The sequence below is a fragment of the Alligator sinensis genome, unplaced genomic scaffold (genome assembly GCF_000455745.1).
Source record: "Alligator sinensis unplaced genomic scaffold, ASM45574v1 scaffold1719_1, whole genome shotgun sequence".
NCBI lineage: Eukaryota > Metazoa > Chordata > Crocodylia > Alligatoridae > Alligator > Alligator sinensis.
The window spans coordinates 1,133,294-1,159,426 of NW_005842507.1; the positions used below are offsets into that span (position 1 = coordinate 1,133,294).

At 46.2% G+C, this 26,133-nt stretch overlaps 1 protein-coding gene across 1 annotated transcript; it reads right to left on the reverse strand.

The window, feature by feature from the left end:
• Positions 1–18,360: 18,360 nt before the first annotated feature.
• MUL1 (mitochondrial E3 ubiquitin protein ligase 1) lies at positions 18,361–26,119 on the reverse strand. The gene is made up of 5 exons (XM_006031488.2): positions 25,838–26,119; positions 25,592–25,737; positions 23,906–23,993; positions 22,871–22,991; positions 18,361–20,604 (listed from the first exon to the last, which is right to left on the reverse strand). The coding sequence occupies exons 2-5, from the start codon at positions 25,709–25,711 to the stop codon at positions 19,866–19,868; spliced, it is 1,068 nt and encodes a 355-aa protein (XP_006031550.1). The 5' UTR covers positions 25,712–25,737; positions 25,838–26,119; the 3' UTR covers positions 18,361–19,865.
• Positions 26,120–26,133: the final 14 nt, after the last annotated feature.

Genomic DNA, 26,133 nt, shown 5'->3' on the forward strand with positions numbered 1-26,133 from the left:
TCACGCGGGCGGGGCGGGGCCACCACTCGGCCCCGCCCCCCGGGAACTGAGGCACCGGGGCGCTGGGACGGGGCGGGGGGCGCGCCGCCTGACGGGGAGCGTGTCCCCGCCCGGGTGAGCACGGCAGCGGGGATGACGTGACGTCATCGGTGTGCTGGGGTTGTTGCTAGGGGTGTTACTAGGACTATTATTATTATTATTATTCATATAAACATCGGCATCGCCCTCCTCCTCATTACTTACTGCCCACCGGTGTCAGCTGTTGTGACCGTTGCCAGCAATGCGCCGCTGTTGACATGACCATTCATATAGTATTCATATTATTATTCATGACAAAAATATTAACACCCTCATCCTCGTCATCATCATCATCATCATTACTATTAGTATTAGAATTAGCTTTGTTATTGTTACCATTATTATCCGCATTAACATTACTATGATCACTACTAATGGTATTAGTACTAGTATTATGATGATGATGATTACTAGCAAGGGGGTGATAGTATTAACATTATTATCATGAATGGTATTGGTATTATTATCATTATTAATGGTATTATTATCATTATTATTAGCCAGGGTGATGATAATATTAACATTACTATGATCACTATTAACGGTATTATCATTATTATTATTAGCAAGGGTGATGATGATATTATTATTATTATTATGATCATTATTAACGGTATTAGTACTATTATTATTATTAGCAAGGGTGATGATATTATTTATTATTTATTAGCTAGGGTGATGATAATATTAACCTTGTTATCGTGACCATCTTTATCACCATGATTACCATTAATATTATGAATACTATTATTAGTAGTTTTAATATTACTCTCATCATTTTTATTGCTATTTGTTATTATTCATAGATTGTAAGGCTGGAAGGGACCTCAGAAGATCATCACGTCCAGCCCATTATTATTATTATTATTATTAACAATAATAGTAGTAATATTGCTAGTATTGTTAATGATGATAGTCACATTAACATCATTGTTATAATTGTTCCACTTAAAACTCCCCCCCCAATTCCTCTCAGCCCCCCCCGCGTGGCCGGCCGGTGGCAGTCCAGGGCAGTGACCTTTCACGCCCCGGGGCTGTTTCACCGGGTCTCGGTAGCGATGTGCGCAGAGGGCAGGGGAGCCTTGGATGGGTTCAGGCCAGACACTTCCATCGGGAAGGTTTATGTGGGAGAAGCACTGAAAGAGAAGAGCTAGCTATCTAATCTGCTGTAATCTAATCTAATCGAACCTAATCTTAACTAATTAAACCTCATCTAATCTATCTGGGTATGTAGGCCATGCTCATCAATATCTTTCTCCCTCCTCCCACACCTCAAATGCCACACTCTCCATGAACTTCAGTACATGCCCAAGTGCGGTACGTGCCCATTTTATAGGTAATGCCCACGTGCTGCTCTCTTGAGCAAGATGCAGCCTCCCTCCCAAGCCCATCTGCATCACACCTCTGGCATTTCAGCAACTCTTCCTTTCCTTTCCAGCCACTTCCCTGCATCCCAGTGAAGTGGTGTAAGGGCCTGAACCTGGATCCCCTGAGAGATTATGCGGCACCAAGGTAAACCTTTACAGCTGCAGGGAAGGCATAGCAAAGCTCAGTTTTCTGTCACGTGGCAGTGTGGGCATGTGTAAGACCAGCATCATCTTTCTTGGGATAGAGCCTAAGGGAGATGAGTCTCCCATACCCTTGGCAGCCTTATGGTCCGTCTATACTAGTAGTGTTTCCCAGTATATGATACCAGCACAGCAATTGTAGTGTGGACACAGAACCACCCCTTTCATAAACAAAACCAGCCTTGTTTGATAAAGCTGCAATTATCCCGACTGCTAGCACCAGTAAGTCAGTAAGGGATCCACCTCTTCCCACCTGATTGATCCAGTGATGCTGGCAAACATCTACACTGACCTAACCTTAGTGTGTCAGGGTGGGTGTGACGATTTGGAGAATCTGTGTATGCACAACTCATGGACTCTGGTGGAGGGAATAAAAATGCTGTTATTGAGCGGCTGAGTGTATATATGGAATCGACCATGAGCTGTCAACACTGTGTCACAGATGTCCCAGATGAAAGATAATGGAAGGTCATTAAACCTCAATGGCTTCCATTCAAGTGGGAGCACCTCAGGACAACTGATATCTGTCGATTTACAGATAGCAACCCAGCCAAGTTCCTCTGCTGCCCTGGGGAGTGGAGAGTGGAAAATCCCCAAACAGAACAAAGAGATCAAGTGTTAATGCTAGGACTTGAACACACAGTAACAGAGATCCGGGTGCAGGGAAAGGAACTTAGGAAGGCTCAAGGCAAGAACAGAGGGTTGGGCGGGCGGGAATGAGGAACAGGAGGACACTAATCTCGAAGTGGGCTCTAGTTCAATTGTGGGATGAGCCAAAGAAGGTGGAAGGTGTTTCTGTCTTTTTGGAGGAAGAAGGGGGATTTGGGGCTGGACATATTAGAGGACTAACTAATGCTCTGGAGTGCATATTAGAGGACTAACAAAGAATGCTCTGGAGTGCTGAGGAAACTCAGGCAGCACTTGCATGGAAGCATGTGTTGGTTTTGTGCTATTTGAAATAAAAAGAGCCTGAACTGCAACGTCTTTGCTATGAACGGACACCTGTTTGCTTCAACCAGCATTTGTTCCCAAAGAGACCCTGGGAAAGTAAACCCTGAGTGCCCATGAGGCCCATGGGGTTGGGTACTGGGCACCTAGAGGCTCAGCAGCGGTTCTAGGTCCTGAAGAGTTCTTGGGGAGCTGGGACATATGGTCCTATTTCAAAGGGGCCTAGGGCCTGTGCTCAGGAAGTGCCAGAGAGGCCAAGGAAAGGGACTGCTGCAGTCTGCTCATAGAACCATAGACCATAAGGATTGGAAGGGACCTCAGAAAGTCACATCTAGTCCAACCCCCTGCTTAAAGCAGGACCAGGCCCAACTAGATCATCTTTGTCTACCCAGGTCTTAAAAATAGCCAAGGCTGGAGATTGTACAACCCTTCTGGGAAGCCTGTTCCAGGCAAGCGGAGTGGAAGAGCACAAAGGACCCAGTCCTGAAGGGCCCAGTCACATCAGCCAGGGGAACAAATGGGGGAGCTCTGCCCAGACCAGCTAGCCTGAGGCTTTGGCACTTGAGTTTGAGCTCTGAGGCTGTTTGGTCTTGAGTGAGCCTGCCCAGATTGAAGCCCTGGCTGCATTACTGTCTCCTCTCTCTTCCTGCACTTGCTTATGTGTCTGGAAGCTTATGCCATTGTTTCTTGTGCTGAGACACATTCGAGGACTCTTTTTTTTTCCCCCAGGCATTTGTGGGAGAAATCAGCTGTTCTTTGGTGGGCAGTGTAGGAAAAAACGGAGAATATCAGTGATATATATAAAATTTGCTTCTGTCCATACTGCAAAGCAGACCACGTTCAGGTCAACCAGAAGCAGCACCAGGCTCTGAAGCATATCCCGTCCCCACCTGTGTAATCTTAGCCAGGGCTCAAAGCATCACTGGGTCGGGCTCTTTTTGGACTGCAGAGGGGCTTGCAGCTAAAACTCAAGAGCCCTGATGACGTGTGTAGTGAAGATTCACCCTTGAATGATGCTGTTCCCTAATGCCCGCGTTCCCCCCATGACCAGCCATCCATACGGATGGAAATGAAAGGTTCTCTCACATGGCTGGATGAGAGACCATGCTAGCTCAAGGGGCTAGTGTGCAGAGCAGAGACACCCCAATAGGTGCCTCCTATGTGGCGCCCTCCAAAATGGGTAGCAACCTGCGCCTGGAGAAAGAAGTCTAGGGAAATTGGTCCATTTGCGTGTGCCCGGAACATGAGTGGCAACTGCAGCATCTTAGTAGGTTTTTTTTAACTAGCCAGCTTGGATTTAGAAACATGGGGAGAAGGGAGGAAAAAGCCCTAACAGCATTACAGCAGAGCTTGGTGAGGTTATCGCATGAGGCTGCCTTCAGTAGGAAGCACTGGGTTCAGTGACCTGGGAGGTCCCTATGTCCTATGTTATTCACCAGCATACAGGGCATGAAACCAACACCATGGGTGCTGGCTGCAATGCCATCCTGTCTTCTGCGCTGCTCTCAGGTGCCTGTTTCACCCCTCCTCTCCCAAGGGAGGGGTTGCAATGCGATAGGGCGCCTCCTGGAAATGAAGAGGAATACTCCCAGATGATATGACACAACCCTGCTGCAGCCGGTGGTGTGTGACGCAATGCTGAGGCGATCCGACACCCTGCGACTTCCTACTGCTGCCAGGCAAACAAATGAGCTCAACAGCGCTGGTGCAGCAGGATACAGCTGATCACAGCAGCCTGAGTCACCACTTTGTAGGACGGCAGCCCAGTCCAAAGTGTCCGGGCTCCCTGGATGTAAACGCTTGCCTCTCTTCCTCCCTAGATTTCCTATGGATCTGTGCCTCATGGCAGTGCAATGCTCTGCTGCAGGAAGTAGGACCCTGCTCAGGACCTCGCTCCTGGAGGCCTGGGCCAGGACCATTGCAACAATAAAAACAGGCAGGACCTGAAGGAGGCATCAACTCTTTCTTTCCCTCCAGCAATCATGCTGACCAGTGAAGGAGTGGTGCTGCTCGGGCCCCTGCTGTGCAGTGGTGCCAGTGCCAATGATCTTATCACAAGCCTTGCAAATACTGAATGTTTTTATTTAAATCGCCAGATCCTGGAGTCACAACTCTGCGAATATTGGCTCTCCCTTCTATTCTATTCCTAGCCCTCAGTGGTGCAGAGAGAACCTTGAACATGTGATGCCCCAATGCCACGAAAACCTGAAGGGCAATAAAAAATTCCCAAGCATATTGTTTTTAACTGTGCGGGCCGGGAGCGGTCCGAGGCCCTCGGGGGCCTGTGCGCGGCGGGCTGTGGCCAGCAGCCCGGACACGCCGGGTCGGGGAATGCAGGCCGGCGGGCTAGAATTAGGCACGGATGCTTAGCGGTTGATTAAAGATTATTTTACTTACACCGAAGATGGTCGCGGTGCAGGCAGGAAAACTCGCTTGAGTTGCAGTTACAAAACAAAACAAAACTCGAACCTGCAGGGCACGAGAGTACATCGCAGGGGGTTTTCGGCGACGGGAAGATGCAAAACACGAGAGTACGTCGCAATGGGTTTTCGGTGACGGGAAGATAAACCTGCAGGACTCGAACCCGGGCAGAGCTCTGGATACACTCACACGAAGTTTGCTAGGCTCCGTGGAACTTGCGCGCAGGGAAGGGGTTCGTCGAGGGATCGTTCGGCGACGGGGAGAGGCCAGAGGTTGATCAGACCCCTGTAGCCTGCGCTGGGTTCGATAGGCTCCGCAGCGCTTAGAGATCTTCACAAGACGTGAAGTTCTCCTCCTCCAGGTGGTTATGGAGGCCTCCCTTGCGGGGTTCTCCTCGGAGTTCTCCAACTTGGGCGAAAACCACTCAAGCCTCTTATACGGCTAGCAAGCCAATCGCTAGCCGCCACGTGGGAATAATTTAGAACTGGCCAATAGTGGGACACAAATTTGCATGCGAATGGCGGGAACTCCTTTGCACCGTGCATTTCTCTTTGCAACTAAGAAATGCACCCTGCAAAGAAAGCTCCTAGTGGCGGGAAATAATTTAGCAGTGTCGAAGCGCACACAAACAAAATCACACCCTTGGGTTGTGACATTAACATCTTGGGACATTTTAGGGCTTTGACTCGTGATTTCTGCATGCCCATGGTTGGCGTCCCTACCTGCCCCCCCACTGTTGGTGCCAAAGGGAAGTAGCCACCGTACGTCACTGTAGAGCGATAGAAAACAAAGTGGGAGAATGAGAATGTGTTCCCCAAGAACGGGGTCATGCTGCAATACGCTCAATCCATGTTTGAAGTCCAAGCCTGTCCCAACTCTACACGATGTGGCCCTCCGTGAGGCATAACTCCATCCTAAATCAAGGGTGGTACACAGAAGTGGGCCTATGACAATGTATGTAACCCAATACAGCACAGGACCAAAAGGGGCATGAGGTTACGCAGTGCTGCGGGGCATGGGTAGCCCAGTGCAACTTGGGGAGATGGGATAATACTGTAAGCCTAGCCTGGCTTCTCATGTAGCACCGGCACCTGATATGTCCACTTGCAGAATGACAGTCTGATCCCTGGCTGTGGGGACTGAGGCACTTGTACATGCAACAGAACAACTCTGAACCCCTACGTTGTGTTGCATACACATGCTGAAGCAGCAGTAACAAGACTCCATGACAGGGACATGGGATCCCGTGTACAGTTCTGTCCTTCCACCTCGCCCTACTACATCCAGCTAGCGTGAACAATGATTTACAGGAAGGCAGCGCACTCTGAATAGCAATAACATGCCACAGCTGATTCCTGTAGGCATTTGTGTAATGTTCTTCTCTTCCAGCCAACACCCTTGGCTCAGAAGGGATGTGTTGATCCCACAGCAATTCCATTGTTGTTTAGCATTAATTTAGAGCTTCATCCTGTGAAGATTTACTCAGTACGTGCAGATAGGTGTGAAGTGAAGTTCTTACAGGAGGTGCTAGACTGACAGCCTCAGAGACGGGAATCTTCTTGGTTATGCGGAGACCAGTGGCAGGGGAAATGGATGCAGGGAGAGCTGGGGAAAGGGGCTGCATGCCTATTCCCAGTGAACCTCAGTGACACATCCCCCATCCATCAAGAGTGGGTCCAGCGTGCCTTAAATCCGGGGTAGGAAGGGGCAGAGCAAATGTAAAATATCACCTCATCACAATCATTGTTCTTGGTATGAAAATAGCAACTTCAAGGCCCAGCCCCATTGTGTTAGGTGCTGTACAGACACAATGAGACAGCAGCTGCCAGAAGAGTTTGCAATCTCGGGGAGATTCTCCAGCTACTCATACCGGCAGCACCATTAGACACTCCCTTCAGACTCTGTTCTGGTTGTGACTCAGCAAGGTGTAAAGTAAGGAAGGTGTAAAGCAAACAAGGTGTAAAGGAAGGAAGATCCAGGCTCTTGGACTTTGTTCATCTGAGATCTTGCCAAAAAGTTGTAATGTGTTACCTAGGCTAGGGTGGATCAGCAATCTGACCCCACTAGTACTGACTCATTTATATCAGTGTAGACGTGTTCCATTGATGTGCCTCAACCAGGGAAAGTACCAGTAGGTCCAGCCATAAACCAATTCGATTCTTAACCCTCTGAACCTCAGCAGATATGGGCAGCAGGGCACAACACCAACATTGGGCACGTCTGTCCACTAGGTCAGACCACCAGAGTTAAGCGGATCATCCTTGCAGTGGCCCTCTGCTGTAACTGTCACCCCAGCTCCCAGCTAGTTGTTGTGGTGGTTTTGAGATAGCTGGGCTAAGAGAACCAGCTTCACTCCATCGCCATCAAGAGGGACCAATTCCTGTCACTCCTGTGATGAATTCAAGCCACTGTGTGATGCAAAAGGCTCCACAGATGCACGCTATTATCAGTCTCATTGCTGTAACTAACTTTTTTGTGGTGGATAATTATTTTAAATACTTCCATCTAATCTGTCCCCCCAGTCCAGGTTTCACTATCCATGGGCAGCTGGGCTGAGGGACCCCAGTGTGTGTGTTAAGTGATGCTGGGTTACGGGGAGACTGTAATTGCAAGCAAACCGTGACACTTCAGTGAAGGTGGCAGCCACAACATCTGAGTACTTTATAATCTATAAGTACTTTAGCAACAAATGAGCACGTGAACAAGCACTTTCCACTCACAAGAGGTTTAATAGCTCCAAAATGGGTTAAGTGTAAATTAAGAACTGTTCAGTAATATCTTCCAAGAACCTACCCACCCAGGAACCTTGGAAACCTGATTTCTTTCAATGCTCTCTGGCCCTAGAAGAGAAACTGCCAGCCAGTTCCCCAGGGCTCCTCTTTGTGTTGTTTCGGTAACACAAAAAACAACCTATTTCAGGCTTCTCCTTTAGACTTGCCAGCCCCAGTGCATGGGAGATGTGCTGAAACAGTTTTACTTGCATGGCCAACTCCTTTTCTCCTGGAAATCACTCAGCAGCAGACAGCAGCAACATTCCTGCACAGGCAATGTCTAGTCTGCAGTCGGAAGTGTCACTGGTGCCAAAATTACAGAGTAAAACAGATAAACAAGCTTCATGGGAAGTAACCCTGACCCTCTGTTTCATGCATTGTATTGCTCAGCAGAGGGAAAATAATACAGCGAGGAAAGTAATAGCCAATAATGGGTCAAGCAGCCAGGGATTAAAGCCTTCATTAATTGAGCACAGTGTGGGATAATATCCCTGCCTCTAGAATGGGAGTTTCTCTATTTGTTAGCTATGGCCCTGCTATATGGTGGAAGCAGGATGATCGAGCTGGCTGAACACAGGAGGAAGGACCCAAAGCTTTGGCAGAGGTGAAGCACGGGTAGACAACCTGAGGCAAGTCACATAATCTCTCTGCCTTGCTTCTCCCTCCAAGATAGGGACCCAAGTCCTTCTTCTGGGTCTGCTTCCCAGAGCCAGGAGGATAATTCCCCTTAGCAAGGTGCTCTGAAAATGTAACCTATCCACTTGTTACATGAGTAAAGGAGCAGAGGTTTCCTTGAATCAGAAATGAAGCCTCAGACTTTATGGGCAAAGGTCTTTAAATGCACCACAGCAGGTCTCTAATCACTAGCTTTGTGGCCAAAAATGTGGGTTCTTGCTGAGGGCACCACTAAGGGCTAAGAGCACGTATACAGAGGCCAAGAGCAGAAGCTCTAACTGTAACTCCCAAGCAAGGCCTGTCCTTTCAGCATTGCTCCATGTACATCGGACATTTCTGTATGTCCTGCAAAACACAGCCAGATTCATCCGAACACCCGATGACCAGTGCAAGCTCCCCCTTGGCATTAAGGACACTGCCTGCCACAGAGAGGCCCAGCAGCAGCGGGGTTAAATGTCAGCATATGGGAACGCCGTGGTTTATCATTAAGATGCACAACATTTCTCAGCCTTGAAATGTTCTTGGAAGAGTTGCTTGCTGGCTCCGTTCTCACTTGTGCTCGCGCAGTGTACCGGACTGGGCAAGTGATCCGGGTCTGCCTGCTTTGTTACAACTGGAGTTTTTAATCTACCAGCCACAAAGATGGGACTTGTTTTGAAAAGGGTGAGGGGACAATGCAGAGAGAGACAGAGAGCGTGCTTTCTGCATGGTAATCGTTCAACTGTACTACTGCATCTCTTGCTACAGGTCAGTGGTGACCTTTCCATGGTGCCTGTTTTTATGAAGGCCTCTCTAGATGCAGGGTTTTAGCTAAGTAAGACCTTTTCAACAAGGCTCGGAGGCTCTTCCACTGTTCGTTTCAGATGCTCAGAGTACACCGTAGAGCTGAGGTCGGGTGAATACTGCTGAGCTGCCAAGTCCTACGTGCAGATACTGCACGGCTGTTGATTATTTTGCTACCGCTGCGGGCCCTTGCTATTGTATTGGTTTGGTAACATTCAGGCCGAGGAAGTGGCTTGTACCTGGAACAGGCTAGGCAGCCCACGGCAGGAGGAGTTTGCCTGAGGAAGGTAATTTTTGCCTTATTCAGTTTACTCTGGGGAGAGGGTAATCCCCTCACTGAAGGACAGATGGGGAACCTATTACTCCCATGGAGAAGCAGTTATGCCTGCAAAGTGTCTTACCAATTTGAGTGGGGATGCTCATAGCAGAAACCATTCACCCATAGCAACAAGAAGTCACAGTGGGTCTCTAAGCAAAGATATAAATAGCTGGTTTCAGAGCTGCCCTGGTACAAGGGAACGTAGGATCGCTAACCCATTCAAGCAATGTAATTGGTAACAATATGATGGCTCAAAGCCCTGCCAAAGAGTCACCCTTCATGCCACCCTGTTGTCATCCCTCTTCTTATCAGATCACACACAGGAAGCTCCGATTGTTGTTGCACAGGTGCTGGCAGGTTCAGGGGTAGGATACATTTTCACAAGCATGAACTTCCTTTTGCAGTGTTTTCTTATTCATTTCCAGAAAACCAGTAAGACCAGTTGGGGCCATAGGAAGGAGTGGATATGGGCTGTTATGAGAACATTCATATTGGAGGGCTAAGACTTACTATTTTGTCTCAGCACTTTTACCAAGGGAAGCAGGGATCTTTAACTTCCTCCTATGGGCAAGAAGGCTAGCGGCAAAGAAATGAAATGACTTGCCCAAGGTCACAGACTGGGGCTGGCAGCATCACAGATACCACCCACGCTTCTTTATTCCCTATTCAGCACGCTGTCCAGTGGACCATAGTGCCTCCTCAATCAATCAAATCCACTGCTGATAAGAAAGCAGGGAATATAGTGCAACATCACTCTCCCTCCTCCACAACAGCAGGAAACACTGGAGAAAAGAGAAAGGGGAGGGGCGCGAAAGAGAAACCCAGCACACAAAACTGTCACTGTATTGAAAACAACACAAGCGCCAATTTGTTTCTTTAGATATTCAACATCTAGCAAGTTGATCAAGCTCTGTCTCCAAAGCCAGTCCCTGGAGGCAGCTGCAGCTGAGATCTTGACAGATACTGCTGTTTGCTGGTGCATTGCTATTAATTCTATCACATAAAGACTTAAAGGGATAGCAGTTAGATTGGCAAAGGTTGAGAATCCTCCAGATATTTCAGGAGGCGCCCAACCAAGAAAGGCCAAGCTTATTAGCAATTCTTCTTCCTTTTCAAGCCAGGAAAGAGAATGGAAAACACGGCCAAAAGACCCAAGAAAAAAAAAAAAAAGATGTAGCACTGCAGAACTTAGAGTCAAAATTATATTGGCATTTCCTTGCTTAAAACAGCCTTAAAATTACGAGTAGAAGCTTCTCGATATAGCCCTCAGTTCCAGAATGTTTCAGAGCGTGTAGTTAGAGGAAGCAGATTTTTATCATGGGTTTTAAGAATAGGTTTAATTTTCCCTGGCCGGCCTGCCTGAATTAGGCTGTTTACTTATTCTTCATTTGACACAATGCTCATATCTCATTTCTAAGCTTGCGTAAAAAGAATACACAGCAACCTGAGCCCTTCCGTTCGTCTCATCCACAACCCATTCAAAAGGGCTAATCCGCAGTCTGCCTTCTCCAGCTTGCTTCCAAAGGCAAAAGCCTGAGCAAACAGATGGACCATTCGGGCCAGCTAGCAAGTTAATAAACTCTACCTCGGTCAAACAGCAGAAGGCAATCAATCCCAGAGCCAAGGACCCATCACCAAAATTTTCTGACAACAGCCTCCTATTACTTGCATCTAGAGGCAGTTAATTCTAGGGCTCTAACAGATGTCACCTGTTGGGGAAGAGGGTGAAGACAAAGTCTCTAAAATAGCATCAAACCAAAAAAAAAAAAAAAAGAAGCCTTATGGATTCTGCTCCACATGGGACTGGAAGGGGCCACCTGAGACATCACATCCAGTTCCCTGATCTTGAAAAGTCTTTCAGTTTAGAAAAGTGACTTTCTAAATACATTTTCATGGAGTCCCCTGTATGACTCACTCATAACACAGGGAGTTTACAAGCACTCTCTTTTGTTTCCTTTCCCCCAGCTGCTTTCCCGTCAAACTCAATCTCCGAGTCATGCTGGGTAATTCCCTATTTGTGCATCATGACCCAAAAAAAGGCCCTCCAGGCCACTGGTGACCCTCATTCAGCCTCCTTATCTCTGAACTGTGCTCTCAGTGGCATCCCAGTGCTCCCTCTGCCACTCCTACTTTGGTCCCATTAACTGATTGGAGCTGAGCACACAATTCCTTTGAGACAAGAGTGGGATCTGGCTGACATTTCTTAAGCTCTGCTGTGCTCACAGCTGCTGCTTGGGTTTTCTTAATTTTACACCAAAATTGGCTGATCAGACAGAGCAGATTGTTTAATAGGTCAGAGTTAAATTTCACAGCTTCTCAGAAAACATGTGGAAAGTGCTTTACAAGAAAATGAATGACTGGAAAGAGAGACTGAAAATTAAGAGACTCTTAGAAAACACAGCCAGAGGAAAAAAAACACAAAGGGAATGCAAGAGAGATAATATGGGATGCTGTTCCTCTTCCTCGCATGAGAATGAGATGCAAATAAACCAGAGAACAGAAATCTCGAGGGACTCGAAGAAGAAAATAAAGCACAGATGTGAGCTAAGCCACTTGACTGGGGCTTCCAGGTGCTGCTGCAGCACCAAAGCAGAGGCACTGCACATACACATCGGGAGAGCCAGCCGACCCCAAGGAGTTTAGAATCAAACTTGCCGAGGAAAAGGAAGCGCTGATGTCTCCATTTCACAGGGCACAAAGCACGTGAATGAGTTGCCCAAGGTCACACAGTGCAGCAGAGTCAGGGATCGAACCTCAGCCCTTGGGAGTCCCAGTTTAGTGCCTTAACAGGAGGGATTTTCCGCCCCCCCCCGTCTCTCAGTTGGTTACTTGAAACAGCCTGGCTGAGTCAACTGGGAGTTTCCATTAGCTGTTAAAACTTGACCGTGCTGGGCTCCCAGGTTTTCTTGCTGCACATGCAAAGTCTGAGGCTGCACTTTCCTCCAGCGTACAGGGAATACCATGGTTTGTGTTGCTATGGCTGAATGAGGGCCCTTCAGCCTGGGTGGTTGTGACAGCCCTTTCTGTATTAGGTTTCCTTGCCATCTTTATCCTCCTTCCTCTTGAGCCTTTAATATGCTTAAAATACTTGCTGCACGGTCTTACATTGTATTTAACCAAGTTATCTCATGCTTGAGGGCTGGTTGCCTAGGGGGCGAGGAAGACATTGTTTTTTCCCCCCTCAAACTCACCATGTGGTTTGTGATGCTTGGTGAATTTTCTCTCACCGTCTTCTGAAACCTTGCAGATAGGGCATGATGCACTGGTGCTCCTCATGACACAGAGGTACCTGGCTGGGGGGAGGAGGGGGTCTTGTTCATCTGATCAGATTTGGAGTCGACGGGATTTTTCCCCCAAGCCAGACTGACAAAGACCATTGGGGCTGAGGAGTTTTTGGCTTTCCTCTATAGCATGGGGCAGGACCACCTCCTAGGATCACTTAGAAGGCATATCTCTCAGCCAGACAGCTTGGGTTTGTACCTGAAAGCTTGCAAATAATTTTTTTTCTGACTACTCAGTTGGTCTAATAAGATATCACATCTACCCAAAGAAGTTTGCCTGCCTGTGTCTTTAGACCGACATGGCTACAACCAAAAACCCTATTTCCCTTAACAAAAGTCCTGCTACTGTAGGAGCCCGAGGAGCTGGGAACAGTCTTGGTCTCTCCTGCACTGGACTGGAAGTTTTGAGGTGTTTCTTTCTGTCATGTTGAGGACCCTGGTTTGTTATAGGGTGCATATGGAGAAGAGATGAGGGAGAAGGAAGAACAGAATGGCTGTGGCTTGTGTTTGGAGGGCTTTATTGTGATGTCCAGAGTTTGATTTCCTATGATTGCAGGGGGCTGGACTTGCTGACCCAGGTGGGCCCTTCCAGGCTCAGGTGTCTCATACTAAATTTTGCTGCTTCCTCCAGTCTGAGAGAGAGAGAGAGACATCTTAGTTCACATTAGAACCCAACACAAGTACTAAATGGAGAGAGCCAGGCATTGCTGTGCTCATAACATACAGGTCTACAGCAATTTTCATCACGAAGGATTTCCAAACGCCTTAAAAACCCAAGCCATTTCTACAACCTGTACACAGTAAAGGGATCCTTTCATTCTCACCCATTTGCAGTTGCAGCCATCTCTGGGGACAGGACATGGCTCTAAAGAGCAACACAAAAGTTTAGGGAGGAAAAAAAAAACCACTTCTCTGAGCAAAACCACCAGAGGAAGCTGCTGAGGGCTTTAGGAAATGAGGATGTCGAGGATGACTAAGAAACGAGCTCAGCACTTCAGGATTCGTTATATAATCCCCGTTAGCACCCTTCTCCTCCACATCGCTCATGGATTTTGCTGTGCTCTGCAACCGAGGCAGGTGGCTGGGGGAAGTGGGGAAACAAACCCTTGTGTGAAACGCTGATGGGTACAAGAGGATCACAGCAGTGGGAGTGGAAGTGTCTTGTGGTGGAACAGAAATAGCCCTGAGTGACAGCTCCCTCCTCACTGCCACTCCTCGTAATAGCACTCCCTACTCTCATGTCCCACTTCCTCTGCCTGCTCCCACCATCTCTAGGAGGCGGCAGCCTGTTAACAGGTATTGTGGCCAGGGCTGCAGCATTGCCTTTCTGAAAATGCTTGTTCCAGCAAAAGTGGTGGGATGGTTGCACAGTGAATGTATCATGGTAATACAGCACCATCTAGGGTATGGAAAGGACTCCACATGGCAAGCTGCTGTGGAAAACATGTAGTCATACCTCTTCTGACTGTGAAACTCAGGAACATGTTGAGACAAGCAGGGAATATCTGATTTAGGAACAAGCTTCTGTCTTATTACTTGGGAAAGTCTATTACGCAGTTATTCTTATGCAAGAGACATGTCATCTTTGGTTTGGTAGCAGGAGGACAAATAAAATCCTATGCGGAGAGCACCAGAACTGCAAGAGGCAGAACGATCAGCTTGGAATCGGTTTTATTTAGTCCTTGGAAAGGTTTGCAAATCACTGACCAAATTCTAACTCTAAAGGACCTACCGTGTTCCTTCCAGGCCAGGCTAATGGGAATATAATCCTGAAGTCAAGGACACTCCTAACATTGGACAAGTGGTCTATTGTAAAGTCCAAAGAACTTCAAATTAGACTCAAGCCACAAAGATTACCACAGAGGAGGCAACTTGATACAAAACAATTAAAATACCCAGGCAATTTTGCAAGCTGTTTTTAAAAGATGTATTCCCTTAGATCAGCAGCTATTGCCTTGCAACTAGGCCTTGCCTTGATCTTGCAAATAATGCCATCATTGCTACATCCATCACTGCATCAGTGAGTTGTCACAGATTTGCCTTTTGGCTTTGCAGCAAGCTAGGAAGGACTGTGACCAAGACACCACTATCTTGGTTTACAGGGCACGGGGACAGAAGCCGGAGGACAGCAAGACCCCAACACACTCTTACTGCCTTCAGACGTCTCTTTTAATGGGGAATTGCATCTCTAATTGGTGTCCCCTTCAACCTCCAGTCTCTGGTAACGGGAAAAAGCAAAATAATTGGACCAGGCTTGTGGCCTTGCTGCAGATGCACTGTTTCAGCATGTGATCCCACCTATCATTCCAGACATATACCATTTTCCATTTTTTTCCAGAAATATACCATTGCTAGAGAAATAGCAAGAATTTTGCTTTGAGAAAAGACCAGGTTTAGCCCTGGAAGAAAGCTCACCTGCACATTCTCGCAATGAAAATCAACTACCCATTATTTCAGTGAGAAGCACAAGGAGCACTGTTCCCGTGCCAGCTTTGCAGGGGCAGTTAATGCTATTCCCAGGGCTGATATAGCTATCACTGCTGCAACACAGGTATGTGTTGGTTCAACCTAGGTAACACTTAGCAAGGAAAGGGAACCTATAATTCGCTGTCTGTTCCAGCAGCTGAGAAAAGAAGATTGTTTTAAAAGCAGATGAACTAATAAACAAAAATTAAAAAAATGCTCTGATCTCTCTGAGCAAAGGGAAGGAACCCCTAGTGAGGACTATAAAAGGCTGAAACTCCTGTCCTTAAGTACACTGACAGCAGCAGAAAGTGCACCGGTCATGCTGTGCATGCCATAACCTTCAATGATGTTGGTTTAATCTGCAGTGTAGCCATCACTGTAGCACAATGTGTATCTGGGAGTGAGATAACAATGAAACAGCTGGACGGGAAGTGACTAACAAGTACATCTGGGAGCTGCAAGGCGTTTGTGGAGGCAATAAAAATGGAATAAATAAAATGGAAATTATTTTGTCTCAATGCCATAAGCTTCAATGATGTTGGTTTAATCTGCACAGTGTAGCCATCACTGTAGCACAATGTGTATCTGGGAGTGAGATAACAATGAAACAGCTGGACGGGAAGTGACTAACAAGTACATCTGGGAGCTGCAAGGCGTTTGTGGAGGCAATAAAAATGGAATAAATAAAATGGAAATTATTTTGTCTCAAGACTGGTGTCTCAGCCTACTTCAAACCACACAGCAATTCTGCCCTCCCCCTTCCCTTATCCTATCCAAAGTCCTGGATTAAGTATCATAATGAAATTCCATGACAACTACACCAAGCTATATGGCTAATAAATGAAGAGCCCATTATGATCAAAGGGCAAAATATAGCTAGTTTCTTACACCACCAAACAAAGCTATAGTCCTTCCTCTTCGGTACCTTGCTATGCATCAGAGAGGACCAATACCCTGAGGCAGACAAACCAAGGCACAAGAGAGATGCTAGTTAGCACAAGTAAGGGGAGGAAGACAAGGAGTCATTGCAAGTTTTGTCCCAATAGTGTAGAACAGCTCAGGGGGAGGTGTAAGGTCTCACTCACTCTCTCCTGTTACATCTGTAATACACATGCACACAAAGGGATCTGCTGAAAGCCCTTTTCCTTCCCTACTAGGAGAGCCAGTTAAATGCTGGATTTCAGCAAAAAAAGGTGGAGCTGGTTACAGAGGTACCTAGCTTAGGGAGATGGGGGCCAGCAAGTAGCTTCCCTTAGCAAAGCAGACCAACAAAAGCATGCCACAAATGACTGGTGGTAGCAAAACTTCAGGAGCCAGCATACAGACCCAAACTGGAAAAAACCTTTGAGAGGGGTAGTCTAGACCCTCACAAACCCACATGCCTCAGACTTGTGTCTTGGGCATAGCAGACCTTGTGCTGCCTGTTGAGTCTAAGGACCATCATTCTTCCTTTCCTGTTGTTGCACTAGAAACACACAGCAAGGGCGAGGTAACAAATTGGCCTGTTGCTCAATCACATCCATGGACTGGAGCATTCCCACTTTAAGGCAAATCTCTATGTTGCTCCGCTGGATTGCTTGTCCTGTTCTTGACAAGGCAAACATCTATCATTTATCTACAGAAGAAGATCAGGAAAAGGCTGATGTGGGGGCAAAGGAAAGAAGACAAAGATGGATGGACAACCCAATTAGAACATCTCGTACCTAAAAAGCAAGGGCTTGGCAGACTTCTGGTGCCCTGTAGCTGCAGAATGGGAAGGGAAGAGTACTTTGAATGAATTAAGTAAAGGACTAGCAGCCAAAATCTCAGAGGTCTTGGGCAAGTTTCAACTTTTTGTCTTCGTTACCTTGGCTGTAAAGTGAGGCTACTTCTCAGGGTTGTTTGAGGTAACACCACATTTGCAATGACACAAAACCTCAGTCAGGCTCCTGTCTCTACATAGGAAACCCACACAGAAGTAGGATCCTCCAGTGTAGGCCATATGGAGAGTGGGAGCTGGACTCCATCCCATGCAGCACCGCTTCATCCTGCACCACTAGGAAGAAAACCATCACTTGTCACCACATGAACTAACAAAGTTGAGGACTACACCAAGCTTCACACCAGCCAAGCAGATGACGGTGTAGACGCAAAATAATGAGCTGGATCCAGTGCGCAATTATTTTATTTAGAATTTTCCATTTGTGCCTACCAGGGACACTAGAATTACTTGAACTACTAAAACACAACTGGTAAAAGCCTCAAGTCGCCCAACCAAAAACAAAACCCCACCAAAATGAAAGAAGACACCCTCCTAGAAAGCCACGGCAGCCCTAAGACAAGCTCCTTGTAAGTTAACTGACTTCAAACCAACAACTTCCCTTCTTGCTAACTAATCTAACCAGCTCCATTCCCTTAAACACTAACTCCTGTTATATATGAGAGAAACCCTGGCTTACAACTGACAGAAGATGGTCACTGGCAGATAACAGGAAAAGTTGACCTCCTCAGTGAGGGTCAACCCTCACTGAGGAGGTCAACAAATGAGGGTTGGCAGGGACCTTAGGAGGTCACATCTAGTCCAACCCCAACTAGGTCATCCCAGCCAGGGATGGATGTCAAGCCGGGTCTTAAAAACCTTCAAGGATGGAGATTCCACAGTCTCTCTGACTAACTTGTTCCAGTGCTTCACCACCCTCCTAGTGAGAGAGCTTTTCTGAATATCCAACCTAAACCTCCCTTGCTGCAACTTGCTAACACAGTAGCGTTAGTCAATGAGCTCACGTTACATAAATTAGTACCTTCTACCTGCCTGAAGTGAGTTTCAGGAGAAGGATCATCTGTCTAGACCTATCATGAAATGCTCTCCTCAAAAGGACAGTTTAAAAAGAAACAATCTTCTTCTTTATACTACAGACCTACATAGTAATTGAAGGTGTTGGATGCACTGAAATTATTTGTAGGTATTTCCAACAACCCACCCACTGAAGATTTGATGTCCTTCAAAGGAAATACTGAACTCTGTGTCACCTTGATCAATTATGGTTGCTCCTTCATTTCATAGTCACAATCTGTTTGGCAGATAAGTTTTATTTCGTACCATCACTATTACAAAGAGGCGCAGTGTGGTAGCAGCAATGTTTCATCTTATGCTGGATTCAATGCGCGAAGATGAGCGCCCCTTCTTTTACCAGTAATCTTTAACCAGTAATATTGAGGGTGATTTATGTTTGATCAGTGCGGCTTATAAAATCGGAAGGAGGGAGCAAAGAAAGGCATAATGGTAAATTTCAAAATATATTACATCAGAAAACTGATCTCACTCAAGATTATCCTTTAGAATAGTCTTGTCACGAGGTTGCTGGGCCAATCTGTTTACTTGTCAGACCAGACAGAAGGCAAAAGAAATACATATGTACAAGATAACACAAGAATCTTGCAGGATATAATCCTACTACTGCTTTTGTCAAGTGGAGGGGGTGTCACTTTGCAGTAGAAAGTACCAATGTTTATTATGAGCTTGCCTTCAAAGACTTTCATAACGACACCCCCAAAATTACAAGAGATTCTATTCGCCTCTCACATTTGATCACTTCTGTCAGTCTGTCATCTCTGCTCACGCTTCAACGGGGACACAGTTGAAACAAAAGAATGCAAGTCAGAAAATGGCTTCCCGGCACATACTATTAACATGTGCCCTTCAGATTCATTTTAATAATCCACATCCAATTTATTTTTTACCGTATAGATGCTTCTTATTTTTTCCATCTGACTCAACTGAACCTAGACTAGCCATTTTCACTTTCTGGCTCTCAAGCTAGAATAATGTAGCTGTGTATGAATTTCCAGGGCTGCAGGGAAAGGTTAAGAGTCTGCACAAAATTTTTTGTGACGGTGATGGGGAATTGGGAGAGAGCAATAGAACTGTAACTGTTCACTCAAATTAAAGTCATATGAAGCACTGCATGAGCCCTTTTAAAAAAAAAAAGTCCCCTAGCACTACATTCAGGCTGTGAAACTAGCTGACAGCTTCATTTGAACCTTGCTACTGACAACAGTCATCTATAATGTATGGAGCTCTTCCTGATTAAAGCTTTTTTTTTTTTACCCCAGATACTTCTGTCACTGGAACGTGCAGCAAACTGCACAGTGATGGCAGCCCCAGTTATAACAAGACAGTAATCCTTAAACGCAAAAATCAAGACTATGGAGATACCAGCCCTAACGAACAGGAAACTGGCAGCACGATTGGTGGGGGGAATTAACATAGCTACTGCAAACCTCATTTTTGGAGACCGCACAAAGCACCCTGAAGGCCTATGGAGTGCAATCAAAATGAAGCTGGAGCTACATAAAGACTTGCTCTCTAGTAGAGTATAGCCCCTGGGATAGTTCTGCCTCTTCAGTCAAATATCTACTGTGGGGTTCTGGGTACCCAACTAGCTTCCCAACCTGCTCTCTATTACCCTCAACAAATTTCAGCCCCAGGGACAGCAGCTGCCCAGGGAGTCAGACAGGCCAGCCAACTGCTGGCCTAAAAGCAGAAACATTTTACACACAGCTGTTCAGCCAAGATTTAACTGTTGTATAAAGAAACCACACGGGTGATGTCCTGCCTGCAAATAGGGCATTTTTTTGGCTCTGGAAGGGCTTGGTAGCACTCATCACATGAGCAGACATGCCCACACTCCAGGAAAACGCAGGACTTGATGTTACTTAAACAGATGACACAGGCATTCTTGATAGTCTCCACGCCTTCCCCGCCGTCCAAGTTCATTTCCCGCACACGCCTCTCCCGGGTCTGCCTGAACTCCTCTTGCATTTGTCTCAGGAGCTGCTTCTCCCGACGGTGCCGGTACTGCTTCCTCAGGATGAAGAAGAGCGTGGCACAGGTGGCGAAACCGAAAATGACTGTCAGAATTTTCCAGAGCCTGACTCTCGATTCTTGCTTCTGGAGCAAAGCCTCAAAACCCAGGCTGCTCAGATAGTACTGCATGCCCTGCTTGGGGGGTTGCAGCTTGATAAGGCTGTTGTCAAGGACCAGCTCTCCCACCCCTGTTAATGTTGCTCCGATCTTCAGCATCTCTTCCGTTTCCTGGATGCCTTTGGGACGTTCGCCACTAATGTAATGGCCAATCACATCTGTGAAGGACTGGATGGAAGGGTGAAACTTCTCATACACTGTCTCCAAGCTGATTTCTGCAGCATCCATGGGCTTCATCACCCTTACTGCCACACCACCCGAGTCATCATGAGGCACCAAGTCAAAGGCAGTTGTGTTGGTTCTCTGGTGAATGATCTTTTCATAGTCATTCCTGGGAAAGGATAAGTGAGAGAAGTGAAGCCAACACAGACCATCAACTGGCTTATCTGAGCAAAAGCATCAGTCGCTTCACTGTAGATAACAGCGAGCAGGGAAGTAGGCATCTAATCTGCTTTATAAGGGTTTTGGTAAACTTATCATTTTCAAGCCTTATGCACACCTGTGCAGCAGTTAAATGTTCTTCACAAGTTACGCTAAGCGTTAAGCAATTTCTCTTCAGCACTGGGAAAAAAGTAACACTGCACAACAGAAGTTACTTCTAGTCTTAAAGGAGTGATATCCCTCATACATCTGAGAGGGGAAACGTTGATATCACTGACTTACTGAGGCTCAGTAACACCAATCTGTTGACAAAAATTGCAAGAGTACCAAGTACTACATTAACTGCCCCTGTAACTAGCGTCTGGACACAACTGGAATTTCTGCAACTTTCTACTCTTGCTTTAAGTTGTTCAGCTCTGACAGAGAGTTTGGGAAAAAGTGTTTTGTTAATATTGTTTGAATCCAATTTAGCGCTTGCCCTCAGCAAAAGTTTATTTGGGTTGCAATAATTTTAAAGCTGTTTCCTTTTGCAGTGGCATTGTCCAGAGATGTGCATACTGCCCTCCTCTTACCGTAACAGTTCTCCTTCTTTCTTCCCTATTAAGTAAGGGGATGCTGAACTTCTAGCAGCTTGAGCATGACACACGGCTATATCTAATGCCATCTAATCTTCCAGATGGGTTTGCAACTTTGAAAAATTGTTATGTCACATGAAGCACAGCACAGCCCAGCCCAGCCACACAAACAATTTTAATACACATAATCCGATTAAGTGAGGTTTTGTCTAGGCTCAGAGTGCAGTGATGCTCTAGTTTCAGCTATTTCTGCACCCAGCTGCAGGTACTGAGTCTGGAGAATCATGCCATCACAAGATTTATCATTTGAATTACATGATAGGTCTATTATTAAGACCTCATTTTACCTGAGGGATATTACCAAGTTGCAGCCACTATTCAATAGGAACAACTTACAGCTGTTGACAAAGGCTCTTAACCTAGCTAGCTTGGATTATTGTAATTCTTTACTTTCTAGAGCCCCTGTGTATACTCTATTAAGGTGGTAACTCACCCAGAACAAAACAACGTGTAGTGTATTTAAACAGCTAGATTGGACCAGCAACATATTCTGAGTGTTGAATCTTTACATTGGCTTCTTGATAAATTCTGCATTGATTTTAGAGTTTGCAATTTAAAGCCTTGAGGCATGACCCCATTCACCTGTATGGCTTTGCTGCCTCATACTCCATGTAGCTCTGTGCTCTCTGAGAAGTCCACATGTTTAAATAGCTTTAGTTAAATGCTCAAAACCACAGGAGAAAGGGTGGTTAGTAATGATTCTTCCCAACCCTACCAAAAAGAACATCCTTCTAGATGTAAACAGCTGCTGATGTATACTAGAGTTTAACAGCAGGGCAAGAAAGCGAATATGCCTTATCTATTTATTTACATATACTGACTTGAGGCTTTATTGTATAGCATTCAGGCATTGCAAGTAGTATACTCCTAAAGCTCAGCTTGTTTCTGGTCCTACTGCTAAGACAGTAAGAACTGCCATACTAGGTCAGACCACAGGCCCTCTTAGCTTAATATCCTCTCTTTCACAGCAGCAGACAGCGGTTTTTAAGGGGAAGGGTGGCAGATGACAAAACAAGGAGCAATGGTGTCAAGTTGCAGTAAGGGAAGTTTAGGTTGGATATTAGGAAGAACTGTCTCACTAGGCGGGTAGTAAAACACTGGAACAGGTTACCCAGAGAGGTGGTGGAGTCTCCATCCTTGGAGGTTTTTAAGGCCCAGCTAGACAAAGCTTTGGCTGGGATGATCTGGCTGGGGAAGGTCCTGCTTTGAGCAGGGGGTTGAACTAGATGGGATCTCCCAAGCTCCCTTCCCACCCTCATTTTCTAGGTTTCTATAGTTTTAAGTCCAGTAGCAAACCCTAATGTTATTCAGTAGATTCACTGTCAAGCCTCTCTGGGTAGAGAAAGATATAAATGTAAATACTACTGCTAAACTGAAGCTACACTACCAATTTTTCTCCCGATTCCTTTTTTTGGGCATGTGTTTTCATCATAAAGCCAACAAAGGGTGCATAAATATCTGGATAATTTCAGACAAGGTTCTTTGGGTATATGTGATATCTTTTGTTAGACAAACTAAATAGCTACAACCAACAACCCCAAAGCATGGATCTTTTTGTGCCCCGAAGAAAGAAGGACCTACCAGAGATGGGTTGTTCTATTCCAAACCATTTTATGCTCCTGTAGCGTCAGTCTCTGAATTACTCCCTTGTAATTGTCCACAAACTGGCTGTTGAGAGTTTCTTTAACAGAGCGTACAACACCTGAAAGAGACAGACAGAGCCAAGCAGAACTGTAAAGGCCATTCTACAATGTGTTGTGATTGTTAAACGTTGTTTAATTTTTAGTATAAATAAAATTAGCAATGCCAGAGTTAATCCTGTTATATCGTAAAGGAACGTTATGGATTAGACAGCCGAAGATACAGGTACGAGGATCTGAGATTTAGCGCTTAGGTTTGCCAACCACCACCCAGGAGAATAAGGCCTATTGTGTCAGATGGCAGCGGACACAAGATAGTCAGGAAAACAAAGACACTATTCTAGAGTGCCTATTAGGTTTACCTTTTAATGGACAGCCTTTATTTTGCATCTCTTCGGGATTATACAGCCCCAGAACCTGGGAACTATTTAGCATATGTATATGCTGAAATGGAATTCCCTTACCCTTTTGAATTACATTTATTCATTCAGGGTGTCCTTAACCACACTTTGATTCAGCTACTTGAGAGATGCTGGAAAAGAGTTGGGGTTTTTTTTTTAGGAGAATAAGCCAAAAGGAAGAGATTGGTATTTATATTTAGAACCCTTTAATGCAGTGCCTCCCAACCTTTTTTTTTGTACCAGGACCCATCTGTAAACATCCATGGCCAGTGCCAACCCAGTGCCCCTCACTCCTGACCCACTGCCTCCTGTCCCCAGTGTGTGGGGAGAAGGAGGGGAGCGTGTGTGGGGAATGGGGGCCCCCAAGCAGCCCCTTGAAGGCTGGAACTCTGCCAGTGTGCAAGGGAAAAACCATGGTTTCCCACATTTTTCTCCTTTAAAGGAGAATTCATCATGTTGATCCATTTTTAAAGTTTGCTTTTGACCCTTTTATATATTCTTGCAATCTACTTTTGGGTCGTGACTCACGGGTTGAGAAACACTGCTTTAGTGGACTAAATGCTTATGTACATTACCTTCAATAACGGCATATGGAACACATTTTCCTGGTGCTTCCCTAAGGATATTCTTTAAGTCTTGGTCTAGATTAACTTTCTTTGCTCCCTATATAAACAGAGAAACACATGGATGAGTAATTATAGACTAAAGGGGTGTTATGTACGAGATACAAGGAAGATTTCCCATTGATGACCAATTTCTGAAGATCATCAACTTGATCAAGGCAGAAAGGAAGATTTTGAGAAACAAAGGCCAGTTCCCTTCTGTTTCACAACAGCTTTTTACTCTCTTTTCTTCTCCCATTTTATTAATATATTATATTATTAATAATAATGCCTTCTTAGTTATCACTTTTCATCACATATCAAAGTACTCTATAAAGCAGGCAAGTGTCATCCTCTTTATTTTGCGAATGGAGCAACTGAGGCAGAGTAAACACTATAAAGCGACTTGTTAAAGTCACTCAGTGGGCCAAAAACACAGCTGGAAATAATATCCAGGAGCATGTCTACATGAGACACTTAATGCACAATAGATGGATTGACTGTGCATTACAGCGTCAAGGCAAAAAATACACTATTAGGCTAAGGCACACTAGTATTAGCCTACTGTGCATCAGCCATCATGAAAAAAATGTGGGATCATACTAATACGCAGTATAGCAGCCTACTGTGCATTTATTTAGTACAGGCAGTCCTCGACTTGCGTTTCGAGTTACAATGTTTTGTACTTACAAGGTTTCTAAATTGACACCCTGTTTCAACTTACAATGCTTGATCCGATGCAATGCCATGCCAGCAAACAAGTCTGCTGTGTCGCTCATCTCCCGGGAGAACATCTGTCCAAACTTTCTTGGACACTTTCTTTAAGAAATCAGACAAGGCTCCAGAAAAGCCTGCAGCCAGGACTCCTGAGAAGACTCCAACCAAGAGCCCTTCAAAAAGTCCAGTAAAGTCACCTCAAAGAAGTCCTTCCGAATCAGTATGATTGCTATTTACAATATAAGTACACTAATGTAGCTATATTTCTCATCTATGATTGAGCCAGTACAAAATTCTGGGGTATTTTTGGTGGAAATAAGTTATCGGGCCTTGGTTCAGGAACCAATCCCCCATTTATAACATTGTTTCTTATGAGCAAATTGGTTCCAAGTTACGTTTCAACTTAAGACGCAGCTTTCAGGAACCAATTGTGTCGTAAGTCCCAGGACGGTCTGTACTTCCTTTTACAAGGCGGCACTGCGCATTAGTGAACACGTAGATGTGCCCAGAGTCTCCCAAGTCAGAGCCCTGCAGCCTGTCGATCAGACACCCTGGACACTTTCTTCCTGACACCTTAAATCAGCCACTGGGAATTACTTGCATCAATGCAGCCATCTAAATAATCTCAGCTCGCTGGGGGGTTTTTTTCTTCATACCAACCAATTTATGTTAATACAGCGAAACAGTCCCTACACCAGCGTTAACATACGGAACGTACAAAAGGAAACACCGCTGGGAACAGGAGAAATGCTCAACTTTTCTGAATAAACCTGGGAGCTAAAAACAAACAGTTCAGACAAGCGGACACGGAGCATTTCAGTGAAGAGACGCATCCAAATAAACGCTCATTAAACCGCACAACCCCTCCATCCTTTTAACACCTTAACATACTAATTGGGAAGACAATTGTCATCAAAAAAATGAAACTTCCCCGCAACTGACCTTGAGGCTATGGGCCACTTTGGATTTCTGCCGGTAAACCGAGTACAGAATCGCCGTGAGCGCTGAACTGGTGACCAGGAAAATGACCTGGCCTGTCGAGGGGCGCCCTCCGCTCTCCATCACGAGCAGTCAGACCTCGCGGGTGCCTGTGGAGGAGGAGGAGGAGAAAAGGGCGGTTACTGCTGATCAGCTCGTCGCAGACGAAACCGTGCTCGTGTCACCGGGCTTTGCGGCGGGCGCGCAGACCTCGTCGGTGGGGAGCTTGCGAAGACCACGTTGACAGTGGATTTGATCCGAAAATACACGGGGCAGAACCAGGCGCCGTGTTGGGCTGGGATGTGTCCCGGCCTAGCGCATCCGACTGATCCCCCGGGCCGGAGCCGGGGGCGCCGGTTCCCGTATGCCCGGGGGCTGCGGGGGGGAGACGAGCTCCGGGCTCCGGCGGAGAAACGAGCGCCCCCGAGAGCAGCCGAGCGACGCCCGCGGACTGCGGCCCGGCTGAGGGCAGGGGCGGGGCCGGCCCCGGGGGGCCCCCCCGCCCC

What these genes read in the sequence shown, in the direction of transcription:
- MUL1 (XM_006031488.2), bottom strand. Translation starts at nt 25,711, where the DNA reads ATGGAGAGCGGAGGGCGCCCCTCGACAGGCCAGGTCATTTTCCTGGTC. An exon ending in AAGTGGCCCATAGCCTCAAG is followed by an intron (nt 23,994 to 25,591) that starts GTCAGTTGCGGG and finishes CTGTTTATATAG; the next exon opens with GGAGCAAAGAAAGTTAATCT. An exon ending in TCCATATGCCGTTATTGAAG is followed by an intron (nt 22,992 to 23,905) that starts GTAATGTACATA and finishes TGTCTCTTTCAG; the next exon opens with GTGTTGTACGCTCTGTTAAA.